This window comes from Arvicanthis niloticus, chromosome 11, assembly GCF_011762505.2.
Source record: "Arvicanthis niloticus isolate mArvNil1 chromosome 11, mArvNil1.pat.X, whole genome shotgun sequence".
In the NCBI taxonomy this organism is placed as follows: domain Eukaryota; kingdom Metazoa; phylum Chordata; class Mammalia; order Rodentia; family Muridae; genus Arvicanthis; species Arvicanthis niloticus.
The window spans coordinates 29,622,767-29,642,169 of NC_047668.1; the positions used below are offsets into that span (position 1 = coordinate 29,622,767).

A 19,403-nucleotide genomic window follows, 5' to 3' on the forward strand; every position below is an offset into this window, starting at 1 on the left:
CTATTGATCAATCATTTATCTATTTATCATCAATTTTATGTGTGTATGTTTATGTGTGTGTGTGTGTTTGTGTGTGCATGAATGTGCACATGTTTTTGTGTGCATCTCAAGCAAAGAATCTCAGGTGTCTCAGGTACCATTTCTCAGGTATTATTCACTATTCATTTTTCTATTTGTTTGTTTTTTGTTCATTTGTTTGTTGACTTATAACAGGATTTCCCACGAACCTGAACTAACCAAGAAGTCTACGTTGGCAAGCCAACGAACTCTAAAATTTGCTTACTTCTGCCTGCCCAGAGGTAGTCCCAGGACAACATGGTCAAGATTTTTTTTGTTGTTTGTTTTGTTTGTTTCATTTACTGTGTGTGTGTGTGTGTGTGTGTGTGTGTGTGTGTGTGTGTGTGTGTATGAGAAAGAGAAACAGAGAGAGAGAGAGAGAGAGAGAGAGAGAGAGAGAGTGTTAGTTTAGAGAATAAAACAAATGTTCTCTTGGTAAGCACCCTATTAAACAAGTTATATTTTCAGTCTATGTCTCTGACAGAAAGTAATTAGTATGCAAATTACTTGAAGTCTGAAACAATTGCATAGTGCTAGCCATCCAAACAGAAGGACTACCATGATGTAGGAGGGAATCGCTGGAGAAATTAAGTGTTAGGAACAAGCTTTTTGTTGGTCCCTAAGCTTCAGAAAAAAAAAAAATAGATAAGTCCTTGGTTCTTCCAATATATCCACTTTGAATAAGTTTATGAAAGATTAAGATGGAAAACATTTTAGTTCAAATGAAACTTGGATTTATCAAGCAGTTTTATTTGTGGGATTTTTGGCTATTATGATAGAAAAATAGAATCTACAGTTGATTGTTTTAATCAACTAATAATAGTTGTGTTAATAATTAACATAATAATAATTATGTTAATAAAAATGAAAGACAAATTAAAAATGTTTTCTCTGTTATTTAAAAGTGTATGATTCTTTGAGAGTTTCACGCATGCATATAAAGTGTGTACCTGCCAGTTCCTCCCTCTAGCTCCCCCCCCCTTATGTTTTCCCAATGTTGCAGGTTTCAGGAGTTGGATTTTTTAAAAACACAATGAGTCCACTTAGTGCAGCCTGAATGCATTGAATGCAGATCCATCTATTAGAACATAGGTTGCTTTTCAAGGGCCACATCCTTGAAAGTAATCCTTTGAAAATTAACTAGGACAGCTAGTGAGATAGATCATTGGACAAAACACTTGGCATTAAAAAGTCTAAAGACTAGAATTTGATCCCTGAAACCCACACAGATGTGAATTTATTGCTCAAGGTTATTTTCTGCCTTTAACACATATGCTGTTATATGTGTGCACTCACACAAAGATACCAGCAGACAGCAACAATGATAAACAAAAAAATTAAACACAATATAAAAATAAACTTCCCATTTTTCTCTTAATATGCATTTCCTTTGTATCTTACTTTTCCAATCTTCCTTGCTGAGAAGTCATTTGTTTATTTTGTCTTAGTGTACATCTAGCCTTATAAACTACTAGATAGAATTCATAGGGAAATTTACTTTAAAGGCATCCTTTTTCTTCAATTAAGATAAATAATAATAAAATATATATATCTGGGATTTTCCGAGAACATACATACAAGCAAACAAGAGGAATTGGTACTTGCTGCTGACTGTTCAGTAATGACTTGTTTTCTTATAAAAGTTCTCATATGAAGATCATCTGGATCAAAGAAGACTGTGAAGGTTGAGACCAAGCAAGCCTAAGTGAGCTATAAGCCCTACCTCCTAAACTAACAAAACTATGATATGGAGTAATATACAGGCAAAATTATCCCATGGATAATTCAGCTACAGCCTGAAAACACCATCCTGTCCCATTCTGAGTCCCCTTTTCCCAAACGTCAAGCTTTCTTCTTAGAGCTTTTTCTTAAGTGTTTCCTGCTTGGCTTGTGCATACACTTCTGGTGAGTCAAGGTTTGCGGGTTTTCTGAATAACTGCCCTTATGCAGTCTTCTGGACTTTGTATTAGGTATGGAGACCCCACTACTCCTGGTCTTCTTGAATCTCATATCCACTTATGAAAAATGTTATTTTGAAGGATGAAGCAAAAGTGACTTTTGTTTTCCTGGAAGTCTCCTGTTTCAAAGGGCTCAAAAGTGATTTGTTTATTTCAGAGGAAACGGAGACCATTTGGTGATGACAGATTTATTGGTTAAGTGGACATCACACAAAAGTACTTTCCTTACAGCTCAAACTTCCTCCTAACCACACTCTAAATGTTCAAGATAATGTGTGCTTTGGCAAATCAAACCCCTGCAATTCAATATAGTCACATTTCTGAATGTGCATAATTTTTTTATATACCTGGAGAAAAGAAAATGGGTTATCCTAAATTAGAACAAAAAAGCTGATAACAAACATATTTTGAAATATACTTTGGGAATAATATAAAGATAATATGAACAAACCAAGATGAATCATAAGGATTTAAATATATTTGATATTTCAAAAAGGCTACTGGAAACAACCTCCCTATATTCCAGCTTATGAAATATCTTCATAAACATCAGTATTATGTATTTTTCATCTATCAATGATAATGTTCATAACACTTTAAAGACTAGGCTTGAATTCCAAAAAGGTCTGAATTATTGTCCCTGAATACCTGATCACTTTTTACTAAAAAGAACAATTCTATACAGAAAGGACATTAAGATCTCATCCACGAAGATATGTTCGTTCCAGGATTAAAGTGATCGAAATAGCAAACCATGTTTTCACATCAGTAGACTAGAAATTAAATAGTAAGATGGGACTAGGATAATGGGCCTATGCACTAGCACAGACCTTACATTTGTAAGAATCCAGGTTAATCATCTCTGAAATAAAGGTTTAGCTATATGGTATCTTCAGAAATACCAGGAAATAACTTCAGAGTAAATTATAAAGAGGAAAGAATGGGAAGAACCTTAATCAAAAATGCCTTTATATGCTGATCTTAAAGTTGACTCTGTAATCCCCAATTGTCTCATCCTTATGACAAAGTGGATGACTTTGCTGGGTATCAAACTCCCTTACAATTCTCTTACTTGAAGGTGCTGAAGATCAAACCACAGGCATTGTACATAGAAGGCACGTTCTCTACAACTGAGCACCATTCGTATTTTAGAATAATATTTGGAATTAAAGAGTACTTATGTTTTCATAATGACTTCCGTGAAAACCTTGTTGCATAATAAAAGCAACGCCTAAATAGAAAGAATTAAAAACATTAGTAAAAATATCATGAAAACAGATTCTATGAATGATTATAGGATCCTAAATCATATCTTACATTTGAAATTATTTAACAAGGCCTCTTATTTGTTCCTCCATAGCCCAAGTCTGGTGAATTTTCATATGTATATTACTAAAATACATGACAGGATTAGAGCAGTTGACACAGGTTTTAGTCATCCTTTTTCTGAAGTCTCTTCACATTGTCTGAAGATTTTAAAGCCTTTAGTGAATTGTTTGTCACATCCACTCAGTCCTTTGTTTCAGTCCTAGTCCACTTCAAGGGGATAAAGGTGTTTATTCATCTTGGTGTACCCTCAGCATTGAGCCTCAGCAGACACACACACACACACACACACACACACACACACACACACACACACACTGGACTCAGTGCCTTTAGAGAATCCCAAACATACAAAAATAGCTATTGCATAGGTGAGGGCTAGGGTGGCTGGACCGAGACAAGTTATGATACAATCTGAATTACTATTCCTCAAAATAACTGTACCCTAACTGAATTCAAATATAATCCAGCTTTGATCAAGTACACTAGTGCAACTTCCTAAGTTTAAAAGGATATCCAAAAAAGTGTTTCTATTATAAAATATAAAAGAAGAAATTTCAAAATATATGAAGAAATAGAGCAAAAATGTGAGGAGGTACTTATGTGTGTCCTGAGAATAACACAGCTATTTTATGAGGAAACCCCTCGATAACATCTTACATGTTGGCTGTTATGATGAGTGGACCATCTCTAGCTCAGCATCTCCTGGATCCAGTTAAATTATGAATCCACTTCATCCCATCCTCTTCGAATAACATATTTCAATTTCCTATTGGTCTGTTTTGACTTGCTCATCTGGAATTTTCAACACAAGTGACTTAGTACAGAAATTACCTATTTCTATTCTGTCAGGGCAGCTATTAGATTACTTCACTCAACAATGCACTGTAGTGTCATTGATTAAGTTATTTCATAGCTATGATTCTAAGGGAATTTTTTTAGTTATAATATTTTACCTTTACTTGTCTATGGAGAAGGCAATAAAATTGGAAATAATATCAATGTCTTAATCCAAAGTAGATTTTCACATCTACAGATATACTTGCTGAGATCTACCAATAACATGAGTAAAGTCTCAGCGAAAAAATGAGCTCGTAAATTTTAATCACTGTAAACCAGTAAAATGTTTCCCCTGTCCTCTACCCTGCCAATAAAACTTTATTACAAATTATTTTTGGTCTGGACTCGTTCTCTTCCAAAAGAACCTTTATAAAAATTATGTCTGCCTTGATAGTTTTTTGTATTTGAGGCTCTCTCTCTCTCTCTCTCTCTCTCTCTCTCTCTTTTCTCTACATGTGTGTTTGTGTGTGTATGTGTATTCACACGCGTATCCCAGCTAACTGCAGTCATTACCTTTTTCTACATATTGTACTTGGATAAAATCCTTTAAGTCATAAATGATGCAAATATTAATCCTCAATTATTCTTTATTAATAAGTTCATTCACTGATGAACAGCCTGCTACCCACAGGAACAGAGTTCTGCGGTTGCGGCAGTTTGTTGAGTAATGTGTGGCCACAGCCCAGCAGCCCAGATGTCTCACACTATAGATGTGAAACTCCCATATTTCACTCTTCCCTGCATTTGCTGCTCCCGTATGCCAAGATGAACAAGCTATTCTTAATTTCTGTAGTAAAAAAGAAAGAAAATTCTCCTTTCATTACTTCTGCTTTCCTTTAGCTACCTGACTTACAATATTGGAATTCAGACCAAAGATTACAAAAGATAAAATCTTTTGAGAGACTTTGTAGGTTAATAATGCTATGTCATTAATTGCCACTGTCTGATTTTATTAACTTTTCATACTTTCTCCCTGGAAAAATCTAGCTTAGTTCCTGGCATGCTCCCCACCCTTTCCCAGAAAAATGTTCTCCTCCTCATCCCTCTAGAGGCCTAAAAGAATCTCCCTAGTTGACCTTACATTTTTTTCTAATATGCTTTATTGTTTGCTTCTCTATGTCCAAAACTCTAATTTTTATAGTTGTATCTATTGTTACATGTTTTATTTAATTTTCATTGTATATTTATAATTTAAAGACTTAATATTGCCAACTATATGTTTCTTCTGATTACTGCCCATGTTAGAATTTTATATGTATATGTATGTATATATGTGTGTGTGTATGTGTATGTATGTATGTATGTATGTATGTATTCAACTAATAACAGTTTTAAAATGACACAAATATAAGCATTTTTACAAAAAGCCTTTTAGGAAAGTAGTGTATTTTTTTTCATATCTTATTTTCAGATGTGTTTTGTCTTCTTGTTGTATTGGAGTTTTCCTAATTTCTTTCATTGTTTAAAGATTCGCATCCTCAATGCCTGTTCACTAACGAAATGTTAAGTTAGACTTTGTGTTTCTAGGTGATGGAAACATTCTGTACCAGCGCTGGCCAGTTCATGAGTAAGCACCCACCGGTGGCAACTGAACACGTGAATCCTTATCTATCAATTTAATTATTATTATTTTTTTTAATTTTCATTTAAACGGTCACAGATATCCAGTAGCTATTCTTCTACATAGCATATTGTTGGTGATGATTGCAGATACGCAATTACTTCTTGATAGTCTGTTATATTATATTGAAAAACTATATCCACCATTGTTTCCATGTGCTGAAAGGATGATAATGCAGAATATTTCATTCAAGACCCAAGACTATCTTTAAAGGTAGTTTTCAGCACTAGCCAAACATTAGAGCCACCAAGGAAATTTTTTTTTTTTTTTTTTTTTTTTTTTTACAAGCAGCTGACCAACAGAGTCAGATGCAGATAGTTACACCCAACCAATGGATTGAAGTTGAGGACCCCTGTGGTTGAATTAGGGAAAAGCTAGAGGAAGTTGTGGAGGAGGGCAACCCCATAGGAAGACTAGCAGACCCAACTAACCTGGACCCTCAAGATCTCTCAGACACTGAGCGACCGACCAGGCATCATACACCAACTGATATGAGGCCCCCAACATATATACAGCAGAAGACTGCCTGTCTGGCTTCAGTGAGAGAATATGCACCTAACTCTGGAGAGATTTGAGACCACAGGGAGTGGGGAGGAGTGGCAGAGTGAGGAGGGGGGGATGGGACATCCTCTTGGAGAGGGAGGAGGAGGAATGGGATGAGGAACTGAGATTATATTGCTTTAGGAAAGGATCAGTAGTGAGTTCTCTTCTAGGTTCCATGGCCTCAGCCGCTATGGTGTGTTGTCTGAGTTTATAATACAAAAAAAAAAAAAAAAAAAAAAAAAAAAAAAAAAAAAAAAAAAAAAAAAAAAAACCTCCTATCTATTGAGCAGCTCTAAAGACCAATCTGATAGCTAAAAAATTCTAATGTCCAGATAAAAGAATAAGCTGAGATTTATCTGAAAACATTTAATAAAATGTGATAAGGAAAAAATGACAAAAATGAGATTCCATAGGTCATGTGCTGATAAATATTGAAAATAGAGAAAATGGAAGCTTATTATTTCATTCTCTGCACTTTTACTGCTGTGAATTCCAATAATCGGTGCAACAAATGCCGCCGCTACTTTATCTTGATCATGGTATAAGTAGGAAATCAACATTTTCATGAAATCTCTTATAATTCCATTGTAACACAAGTATCGATAGCTATTGGTTTAAATAAAGTAATGCTATAGGACCAGAGAGAGAGCTCAGAAGCAAAGTCACTTGCTGCCTAGCTTGACATCCTGAGATTGATCACTGAGATACACATGGTGGAAAGAAAAAAAAAAAAAAAAAACAACAATGAAACCTGCAGGTTATTTTCTGACCTCCAGGAATGACATACATGAATGTACACATACCTCTTCTTCTTTAACTATTATTGTTACATATTGTAAATGCAACCACTGGTATAAATACTACTATTTAGAATGATGTTCCAAATAACGACCAATATATTTTATGTAAAATATTTTCATGCAAAAATCCTCTCCAGAATAAATGAGTACATCAGATTTTAAATAAAATTCAATTCCAGACATGCAAGATTTAATACATGCAAAGCTTTGTAATATATCTTTGAAAGACATTATCCAATCTAGGTGCAAATACTTATAATTAAATGTTTAGTCTGTAAGTGAAGAATAATTTCAAATTAGTACAGAATTCCAAGCAGAGGAACAATGGAGTTAAAATATACCTGTATGCTACAGAAGTTGAATTGATGCTCACCAGACATTTACTCCAGGAAATAACTAAATTGATCTCAAAAGTAACAAAAGCATGAACAAACAGATATAAAGACTGAGGGTGCAATTGAAACATCTACTTGTTTTGAAATACTGACAGCATACTAAGCCCAGGGCTGATGGGAAAGACAAGAGCATCGGCTGAGATCATTACTCTGAAGTAACTTTTAAATTATAAATTAGGCTTAATTACTTGGAGGCATATCTAGATTGTAGAGAACTTGATTACATGTGAGAGGCTTGCTTTTGATTCCTAACAACACACAACACACACACACACACACACACACACACACACAGGGAGAGAGAGAGAGAGAGAGAGAGAGAGAGAGAGAGAGAGAGAGAGAGAGAGAGAGAGACAGAGAGACAGAGAGACAGAGAGACAGAGAGACAGAGATGCACACATACATGTGTATGTACAAATAGAAATAGGCATTTTCTGGGGTTTTTTGTTTGTTTGTTTGTGTTTTGAAACCAAGTTGTGTTTAAACAAGAAACTGAAGTCCACAAGAAAACTACCCTTATTTTTACAATACATCAGTATTTTATGAGTATGGTTAGAATTATGGACTAAAATACACGAGAGGTCAGTGACAATACACTAAGGAGGTTGGGAGGTTAGCTGTCTTCAGAAGAAAAGATGACTCTAGTGTTTACAGATTGTCTGGGAGATGGGTGTGAACAAGACAGGAGGGGATCGATGAAAGCATTTCTAGTTAGAATAAATACAATGGATAGTCTGTACTGATTTTAGAGACTGTGGTCAATTTTCAAAGTCAATAAAATTAGCAAGGAGACGGGGAGAGAAAGAGAGATAGGGCAGAGGATGAGGCAGAGAGAGAGAGCAAGCAAAAGACTTCACAGAGTACACAAAAATCATTTGTAGTATAGGAAAACACAATTTAAAACATTTAAAAATTAAAATTTCCAAACAGGAAATAGTTTTTTCAAACCCCAAATGATTCCAAAAATATGTGTATCGGGATCACATTGTTGTGATTTTGTTTATGCAAACATCTACTATTTACAATGGCTCATCTGTACACTACAGGATATAAAATATAGGTTGCTCAGGTACATTGTATGATGTGTCAAAAATCCCTTGCAATTCTATCCTTACTGTGAGGAGAAACATAAAACGAGAATGAAAGGTAGATAAGATAATTGTAAAATTCAGAGAAAAATCTATTTATACCTAAGTAAAGTATTTTGCCAATTACATTTTGTTAACTGATAATCATAAGTATTTTTGCTAGAGGACTAAGATCTTAAGGTTTGAAACTACAGCTTGAGATTTTCCCTTTAAGAACTTGATGCTGAAACAGGACTCTGGAAGTCAGCTATCCATTACTAGGTTGAAAAGACAAATTCTACTTAACTTCACTGGGCGAAGACAAGCCCTTGCAAAGCTGAGTAATGACTTGACTCCCTCTAGGATCAGTTCAGAGTCTGGTGATCTATTGAACAATTTGAGTTTATAATTCACCAAGTAAACTCAGAAATCAATCCACCTTGGAATCGGAGTTAATGAAGTGTACGATGCAATTAGTTCTTTCTCATTATTGCTAAGTCATCAGTCACTGAGCATGTAGCAAGTTTTCTTTCTCCTTACATGTTCTGTGGTAAGCCAAGGACCAGTCGCTTAGTTGAGAACATCACTTTACAGGGACTGCGATGTTGTGAGTTCAACAACTGTGAAAGAAATTAGTCTTCATTGAGAGTTTTAATGATGTAATTTAAGATATGCAGATTTAGTTCTGTTAATTATTCAGAACCAAATGCTGAAGACCATCATCTATTTAAACATAAAATGTTTTTTAGTGGCTTTCTGAATTTTCCACATTGAAAGGTGGATTCCATGCATGAAAATAAACTAAATACCATGAATGTAGCTCATGTTCAGAACTTAAAACTCCAGGGAGTTTTGCTATCCTGTGTTGCCTTCACCTGAGCAGTATAACTGAGAAATGTAACTATAGGCAAAGAGACAAGTGTATTATTTTCTTTATACAAAGAAACTATCACTAAACCAAACTCATGGGACTTTTATGTGAAGTATATTCTGAATGCTTTTTTTGTCAGGTTACTCATTGGTTAGCACTTAACTGGAGTAGCTAAAATAACTAAGAGCTACAGCCCTGCAATAAACCATACAAGAGAGCATGAAAATGTTCCCTCCCAGTTAACTGAAAGTGGAGGTTTCATTCCATGTTTGAATCTCATTCGTTGAAGCCCTAGCTCTTGACTGAAGAATAGTCCACGGTGTGTGTGTATGTGAATGTGTGCATCTGTTGTCTGGGTATGTGTCTATGTCTGTTTATGTGCAACTTTATTCTCTTTTTTTGTCCAGTATATAATGTTATTAAAAACAGGAGCTACTCAAGACTGGAAGTAAGGGGATTCCCAAGCAGTAGACTGCAGACTGAGAATGCCTTATATAACCTGACTAAATCTGTCTTGTATGTCAGAAAGATGCCATTGAAATAATTCTAGAGACAGTGCAGATTGTTTTCAGTCTGTAGCATTCAGTTAGGTCAGCAACACTTCTCATCCTAATATCAATAATAAAGAAAAATAGATGCCATAAAGCAGGCTGTTTTTCACAGGATATATACCCACAAGGTAACTGTGCTTCTTATGGATGATAAAATAATAAGTAATGTTTACAGAGCTAGACATTGGTGACTTGTGCATATCATTTGGCTGGGAGTTTTCAGAAAAATGAAGTACACTGGAGTTACATTTCAAGCCCACACTGACACCTAGTAAGGCAGCACGGGACTTTGGCTTTGTGTGTTCCTTGAGCCTTCTCTCCATATTCTTCCTCATAACCTAAATTCCTTTAGGTCAGATTTGAGGCTTTTCATCCACATGTTCTGCGTGCTTGAACGCATTATTACTTCAAGCCGATGGGCAGCAAGACTAAGATCAGAGGATGTAAAGATTGGCAATGGGCTGTTACCTGACCTATTGAAATCCCAGCCTTTAGAGAAGGACTCTGCCCTGAGCCTGTGCTGGTCCTGCAATGAAGGTTCCCAAGATTTGTCACCTGTGTGGTTTGTCACCTGATTATGGACAGACCTTGGCGAGTCTTCTTTTCCTGTTGCTTCCCTACTTTCCCTATCACATACTACTTGTCACCAAATTATCGACATATTCACTCTTAGTTACCACTGGAGTGTGCCATCTCTTTCCTCATCTAATATGCTGAGTAAGGATTAAGACAAGTCCCTTATGATTTATTAACTGCTGGCTAAGTCTACAAATACAGTAAACAGTGTTATCACGTCTTCATATTTTGCCAAATATGTATGTATTCAAGAATAATTTTGATAAAGATTCACTTCCTAAAACCAAACTGTCCTAGAAGAAAAAGTATATATATATATATATATATATATATATATATATATATATATATATACTAAACTTTGGATGTAGATGTTCATAAAGTGGTAATTCTGGAAATGTGGGCAGCAGCAGGCTCCAGACGTGGATGCCTGAACTCTGGCTTTCCTGGCATTTTATTCTGTCTCAAAAGTTTACATCTACATTCTGTCGCGTTTAATACATCCAGACTCGTTTATATTTTCAATGAGAAAAAAAACCCTCTCATGTAAACACAGCTTATGGTTGGGGAGATTTTAATTGTTGAAGGCAGTAAACATACTGAGAGCTTGTTTTACTTTTGAGAAATATTAAATAGGGAGAGATACCACTTGATTCCAATATACTTTGTCAGAAAGCAGTTTCCAAGAGTTCTTACAATCTGAGGCTCACTTGCCAACTTACTGCTGTTTTACCAAAATCACAGCAAAGTTTATTTATTAGAGACTAGAGAACTGGATGGAACAAATCAAATTTTCCTGAGGATTATTTCTTACCTTGTAAAATCAATGTTTTGGGGAATATTCTTTGCATTAATTTGATAAGAAAGCCCACCCATTGTACTTGTTTAAACTGATTATGAATACATCTGTTTAGCTTGCTAGTAGTTTACAGGTAGCTAAAAATTATCACACCATCATGTCCTTGTGTGGTTTTGACGGCCCAAGAAGCCAGTCTACAGAAACTGCATACATTTTATCTCCACATTTGCATGAAACTACAACAGTGTAGTAGTAAGTGTATTTTTGGTGTCATTTCTGGCAGAGCATTAAGGCTGTGTTTTCAAAGGGTAAAATCTAGGCTTGCAAAACTCAACTGGCACCTGCCAATGTAAATTGGGCAGTTCTGTTTGTCTCTCTCCTCCAAACCAGTGAGGTGATTCATTTAAATTATTTTCTAGCCCTTGGTCATGTAAGTTGCTCTGATTTCTTTCCTCCTTGGAGTATTATGGAAATTTTTTGAATTGTACAGAGAATAATGATTTAGAGAAACAGAGAAACAAAAGATGACAAACACAGCAGGGGACTTGTAGTTCTGACTTTTGTGAATATCATTGATTACAAGATCCAGCCTGTGGGAGTCTCCAAACATCTGTGAGATCAGCAAGCTTGATGTTTTATTTTATAGTAGGAACATTTAAGATATTAAGCCTTTAATGCAGAAACTCTAATTCAGATTTACTATTATCACAAAACTTCATTTTGAATTTTGTCTTGATATTAATATGTATATTATCTATAAGACTCAGTACAAATGCATTACTTTAATATTTAAGTAAGGTTACCTCATTTTACCTAATTAAAGAACCTCCTCTCATTTTCTTTAATGACTGGGCTTTCTACAAAAATGCAACCAAATTAAAAATTTATGAAATGTAAACACTATCAATCTCAATACTACACAAAAACTAAACCTCTCATACTCATAATCAGTGCAGCCTACATGAGTTTTAATTAGCAAATTTATAGCATTATAGGTATAAAAACAAATGTTATCAAAGATATTTAAAACAAATTGATTTCATGAAAAATGTAAAAGCAATTTTTAAATATAAAGCATTAACCAATTAATAGATTTTTAGAACCATGAGTCTTGTAAATGTGTTGCATTTATCATCTAAAGTAAAAAAAAAAAAAATCCAATGATTTAAATATTGTCATCATCACTTACAAATATCTTAGAATAATTAAAAACTTCAGCAAATGCTAAATTTTAAGTGACCAAACAATAATATACACGTTAAAAATAATTTGTTAATCACATACTGTGTCTAAAATAGAAAAAGCAAAGCAAGTATTTTTTAGAGATAGTTCACAAATCCTTTGTCAAAATGTATAATAACAAGATGAATTTTGCCTGGTCATTTTTGTTCATATACAGGCACAAGAAAATCATACATTTATAAAATATTTTTAGAACTCGTGCAAAAAAATGCCAGTGTAGAGCACATAATTTATAGACAGTAATGTACAAATTTAGAAATGCATTTAAATGGAAAATATACATATATAATGCATGGAAATTCATAAATATTAGAATACTCTTATTATAAATGCAAATTTTCTAATGTAGAAGAAAATTAATCCATATTATTAAAGTGTAAGTGTATATGCTCACCACATAATTTGTTAATTTGATTATACATTTGTCCAAGGGATTTACAATAAAATAATCTCAAGTATAAAAATAATTCCTATGTTTTGAATACATGGATGAATAGATCCGTTATGGATTGGTTTTATAAGACTTACGTACTTTAGCCATGGAGATGGTTCAGTGAATAAAGACCCTTGTAGTGCCGGGCTGTGACCTGAGCTTAATCTCACACAAAAGCAGAAGGAGAGAACAGACTTAGCAAAGTTGTCCTCTGATTCCCACATTATGACACCTGGGTTTCCTCCACACATAATGTGACATACAGCTACAGTAATAGTGAAGCAGGAAACGGTTTTAAAGACTTATAGAAGAGGCAGGACAATTTCTTAAAGGGCAAACAAATGCCTTATGCTTTAAGAATAACAGTAAAACAGACGGAACTTTTCAAGAAGACACCAGACTTAGAGTTATGCTGTCTTCAAACAGGTAATACCCAGGGCACACACTAAAGCCAGGAACGCTGGGGACCATTCTGCCGCATAGAGTAAAATATTCCAAAATTACGGCCTCTGAGCCTCACTGACCACTGTGACTTAGCAATGGCATGCTTTGCTGTGGACTATGTGCTGTGCCGCCCTTACGTGAGAGCTTCAGTTCAATGTACTTACTCAAAGCAGCATCCTTAAAAAACAGCATGACAACGCAGGGTAAACCTCAGTGCTCTACTGTTTTACTGTACTTTAAACATGATCAGTGCTAACCACAAAACTATGTCAATGTCAGAAATATACTAAAAAGTGTGACAGAACATAAATAGCTTCAATAAGAAATAAGTTACTTATTTTGCTTTCAAACTGGAGGACATACATTGTGGTCTGTGTCTCTTCCTTCCTTCCTTCCTTCCTTCCTTCCTTCCTTCCTTCCTTCCTTCCTTCCTTCCTTCCTTCCTTCCTTTCTTTCTTTCTTTCTTTCTTTCTTTCTTTCTTTCTTTCTTTCTTTCTTTCTCTTAAAAAAGTTCGAAGGATTGGAATCAGTCCATAATACCATGTGCCCAAGGAAATGCAATTTAACTGGTCAACTAAGAATTGATCCTTTTGGTGTTGTGATTACCATCATCTGGGAATGAGGCTATTGCTAATATTCTCATCTCACAGGATAATTTTCCTCAAAAATGTTTATTATTATAAAGGCTGTTGTGAAAAATTAGAAAATGTGAAGAATATCGAAATTTTGAACTATAAACAACTTGAGAAAGACATAAATTAGAAATACTTGACCAGAAATTGTTAAAGACATTTTTACACATAATTTATTTTTAATATATCTATAATCCAACCATTCTTTAATCAGTCATAGATATTTAAAACTTTTATAACAGTGCTCAGATTAAAAATTCTAAAATTTTGTATTTAAATTTAGAGAAATTTAGTATGTATGTAGAAATACATACTTACATTTGTATGTACTTTTTATATTTAATATCATTTTTATCTGAAAATGTCTAAAAGTACACCTATTCAGTTATTCATTTATAGACTGACATCTTTCAGATGAAAAAATACGACAGAAAAAAATAGTCCCCTCATATGTAATTTTCATTTGAAATTTATTTTCACTGCAATGATTAAGCATTATGAATATAAATTACACACTCTAGCACTAGGACAAAGGGGCTGTTTTTCCAAACACAGAAGGGAAATAAAAATAATGGCATTTTTTTTTTCATTTTCTGTTTTGGAGTTTGCTTACAGAATATACACATTATGGTTTTCACTAATAATTACTATAAAATATGAATGTTTACATATGTAATGTTGGGGCTCAGTATAGCTGAATCCACCAGGTCTCTCATTGACTGTTCTTCTCTTTTATGTACAACAATAACCACAAAAATAGATTTACAGGGTTAAGCAAGCAATTTCTGTTTTGCTCAATTTCAAGTTTAAAGCCCTTGATTTAAAAGAAATTCTTGATCTTGATAGTGAGCGTTTTTAACTGAGGCCACTCTTGTAGGTCAATGATATCTACATTTGTTAATTTAAAATCAGATCACCATTTGAAAATGGTCTCATCGAAAATTAAGCTAACACTCTAGAAGTTTTCACTATGCCATTTTGTATACTATAGTTTAAAATATTTAAATTGTTCACAATTCTTCTGGATAACTGAGAACCTAAAGATTACATTTTATCCTAAAGAAAATACAAAAAGTTATAATCCAGTAACACAGATGAATTGCAAAGTGTTTGTTTTATTTTCAGGTAACATGATGATTGGAATACCTAGGATGATTGGAATATAATAGTCAAAGGGAACTCACATTATTCTGAGGTTAGCTTGTAGTATAGTTTAGATACAACACTTGTCATTTAGTATAGTTATACACAGAGACTGACATAATTTGAAACTAAATATTTTGTGTTATAAAGCTATAAATATTTGTGACTTTACAAAACTGTAATGTGACTCAAACTCAAAAATATCCACATCCCCAAATTATTGATTGTATTTTTTTGGAGTGAGTGTAGTTATAAATTTATCCCTTAAAATAAAATGTGTGCTTATTTTCATTAATCTAAACTGACTCCAAAATATGTACATAATAACGGTGTATATTAACTACATAAAAGCTGGCTAGATTAAGTGAGCACATCTATTTTAACAAAACTGAGGAATTCATGCCCACTAATATATTGCTTTGTGTAATTGAAGCCAAGAAGTTCACAGTATTTATAGACATTTTTTTCAGAATCACCTGGCTCGTACTGATTGTTTTAAGCACAGTTGTAACTTTAAGAGTCCCTTTGAAGGAGTGGCAGATGTTGGCTTTACTAACATTGCTGGAAAGGGTAGCTGGCTTAAGGCTATAAAAATGTTTAGCACATACTATGAAAATGTCATAATTTTCTCTTAAAATTGGCTATTTTTAATTGTTAATTAACTACAATGGAAGTCTAAAGTCTATAAATATTTGTTTCTCTTCTGGTAAGCTTTCTGGATTTGTATAAGTCTGCTTTCATGTGGGTTTTCAGAACAGAAATTCTGGACAGAATTTTATATTGAAATTGTTACATTATTACTATGAATAAAAAATGTAAATTTTATACATTATTCAGTTATTTAACACTATTTCCTGGTGCTTATTAGAAAATAACTCAGTTATCACAAACACACTGGTATTACCATCAGGTATATGGAGACTTAGTTCTAATATTACCATAGATTGAGGTACTGTCTATACTGCCAATTATAAAATGTCTAAGGTAATAAATTGTTGCTACCATGTCCGATCTAGTTTTCACCTAATATAGTCCTTAATTTCAGATTGTCCAATATAATTTAATGAACATTAATTAATTATGAAGAAATACAATAGCCAAACTGCACCAAGTAAGGCTTGTGTGTTGATAACAGAATAGGATTATAACTATTTTCTTTTACTTTGCTATCTTATAAGTCAAAATGTTTTCACAATACTATTGTAAGTGATTTGACCTTGAATTGAATGTTCCCTGTATAAACTGAAATAGGAAAAAGAATGGCTTGGAGGTAAGCATACCTGTGTTCTAACCGTTATTAACTCAGAGCCTGAAGACATTGAGTTCATTTTCAATATTGTACCGTGAAAAATTGATGCTTGAGTTTGATAGTCTATCAATGGGAACAGTCATTCTCAGTCAACCCCAGTGGCATCATCCTTCCTAATGATTGTATTTTCCATCCTTGTAACTTGTTAATACACTGTGGAGTTGACACAAATGTTTATTCTCTTTGCTTGTTTTGGTGTTTAAATGAGTTTAACATGCAAAAACAAGTTTAGCTTTGCAGTGTGCTTACTCACCTCTGATAAACGTGATGGAAACCACTGTTAGTCAGTACTAAGACCAATTTTATGAAAATAAATTAAAGAAGACCGTTTTTAGTCCCACTCTCCCTGTTTCCCCAACCAAAAATAACTTCTGCCTAATCAAAAATTCATTTGTGTGCACAAATAATATTTAGGGCATTGGTTCAGCTAAGAAGCAGCACAGTTTCCCCCCTTGAGGAAAGAAAACACGAAAGCGGGGCTTCTGGTCCCTCCTGAAGTAGCTACCAACCTACCAAGGCAATCCATGTGTCTCTGCTCATAAATGTCCAATCTGGGGAAACCAAGTGCATTGTAATGCCTTCTTAGAAACCTTTTCAGAATCTTAGGATTTCACATAGAGTTAGCAATAACCACTGAACAGAATGACAGTGCAGGCCACGTTCTTAGACATAATTAATCATGAAGAAGCATTAAAAGTTCACCCTGGACCTAGAAAATTACAGTTTCAACAATGAGATTGGGAAACGAGTCACCCCACACAGAGATCAAGAAAAATTTTGACCATCTTTCAACATGTTACAAAATACACGGCCTTTACTATCCTACACTGCAGAACACCTTGCCTAGAGGGTTTAAAATGCTATTTTATTTCAATTCTTCAGACTAATGCCTAGAACTATGTATGTTCTAACTCTCAAGCCACAAACATAGAAGATTAAATACATGCAAACAGCGTACTAGTTAATAATTGTCATCTTCCAAAATCTGTATCCAGGTTGCCTTGTAACTACAGAGAGGATTTGATAAAAGAAAGAAAGAAAGAAAAAAGAAAGGATGGAAGGAAGGATGAAAGAAAGCAAAACTTATTTACAATGCGAAATATAGTTAAGGGTTTTGTTGTGATTCCTAGAAATTTTCAGTTTCCCTAGGCTGCCAGGATGCACTGACTATTGAACTTTCAGGCCCTTGAATTCTTTTGGGAGGATCCCCTTTTGTTGAGCTGCTCAAGTTACCCACACCTCCTCTGCTGCATCTTCTCCCAGTGCTGTCAGAGCTGCTGTCCATCCGCTCTCTCCACTGCATCTCAAAGTCAAGTCATTATCTATTTATTCACAGTTTTCAGATGTAGTCCTTAAACACTTTTAGATTACTAGATAACGTCTTTTCTGCCAAATAAATAGAATTTTTTTAAAAAAATATCATTTTAAGTAAGGTGCTATTTAAAGCATTCTGAAAGCAAAATGTAAAAAAAAAAGTTTTGGGTTTCTTTCCTTTTTACTTTCTTTCTTTTTTCTTTTCTTTCTTTATTTATTTTTGTGTATATTTTGTCAAATCCAGTTAAAGTTCAAAATATTGCACAATAATATGTAAACCCAGTTAAGAATAGGAAAAGTAGAGCTGTTCAGATTTGAGAATTGGAAGGGAAAAGTCAAGGAGAACCGCAGGCACGCACACAGCACGCATGCATGCCCAGCGGATGCAGCATCCCAAGGAGCGCACCCCCTCCCAAACGATGGATGGACCGGCATGCTCTTAACTGACTTTACATAGTGTCACTTGCTCTTTCTTCACCACTTCTGTTAAACTGATTTGCGATCTTGGAGGGCTTTGAACGGCTGGATGTAGATATATTAACTTCAGCGAAACACGTGCTCCTGAATTACAGGGCCGACGCTGCATGGATGACATCGGAGCAAGGAAAGGCTAGCTGCTTTTTAGTTTGTCTTTCTACAAGAACCATCCCCGCATCTCCCAGCATCTACCTAGCCCAGAGCGCACTCTCCCCAGGTTGTTTTGCCAGCACTCACCTGAGCTGTCGCTTTTCCTTTTGCTGCCACTTCTCTTCTCCACTTCTGCTGGTGACAGCGCTTGACGGCCATAATCCCCTGGTGCGCACGCGGCCCCCGTAGGGGTGCTGGAGCCCAGGCTAGATGAGTTGGAACACAGGACCGGAGGGCTGCTCCCCAGCTCCGATGGCCCTCCCGAATCAGGCTGCAGGCACAGGCTGTGTCGGGCCGCGCTTGGAGGGGAGGACATCTGCGGGAGGTGCCAGTTGCTTTGCAGAGCCTGGTGCTGCTGCTGCTGGTGGTGGTGATGATGGTGGTGATGGTGGTGGTGGTGCCCCCTGTGATGCTGGCTGGCAAACATGCCCTCCTCGTTGGGGTATCCCGCGATTATACAAGACGAGGAAGATGTGGAGAGTTCGGGGTAGGACATGTGGTCAGATCTTCCATGGAGGGCCAGAGAAGACTGCGAGAAAGGGTGCAAGCCTTGCGCTGTGGCGTGGGGGCTGCGCAGGCAGCCAAAGAGGGGGTGTTCCATGGCATGCAAGTGTCTCGGCTTCCAAGCAGAAGACTTCACGACGGTCCCAAAGTCCACCAAGCGCTGTCACTTTTCACTAGAAATCCTAGGACTTTCCCACTCACTTCTAATGTTAAAGCCGCGCACCTTTGAGCAGAGCCGGCTAATCCCAGTCCAGAGCTTTAGCGGCCAGTCTCCCGCACGTATAAACACTAGGACCTGGAGGAGCTTCCCTCGCAGCTGCTCAGATGTCAAGTGTAGGAGAGGTGGAAGCC

General features: G+C 35.5%; 1 protein-coding gene across 1 annotated transcript in view; it reads right to left on the reverse strand.

Moving 5' to 3' along the window:
- The window catches only part of Meox2 (mesenchyme homeobox 2), a 55,476-nt gene extending 36,084 nt beyond the window's left edge, over positions 1 to 19,392 (reverse strand). The window contains exon 1 of the mRNA XM_034514242.2: positions 18,636 to 19,392. Coding sequence (XP_034370133.1) covers positions 18,636 to 19,149 — 514 coding nt within the window. The 5' untranslated portion in view covers positions 19,150 to 19,392. The remainder of the gene's footprint in view (positions 1 to 18,635) is intronic.
- Positions 19,393 to 19,403: the final 11 nt, after the last annotated feature.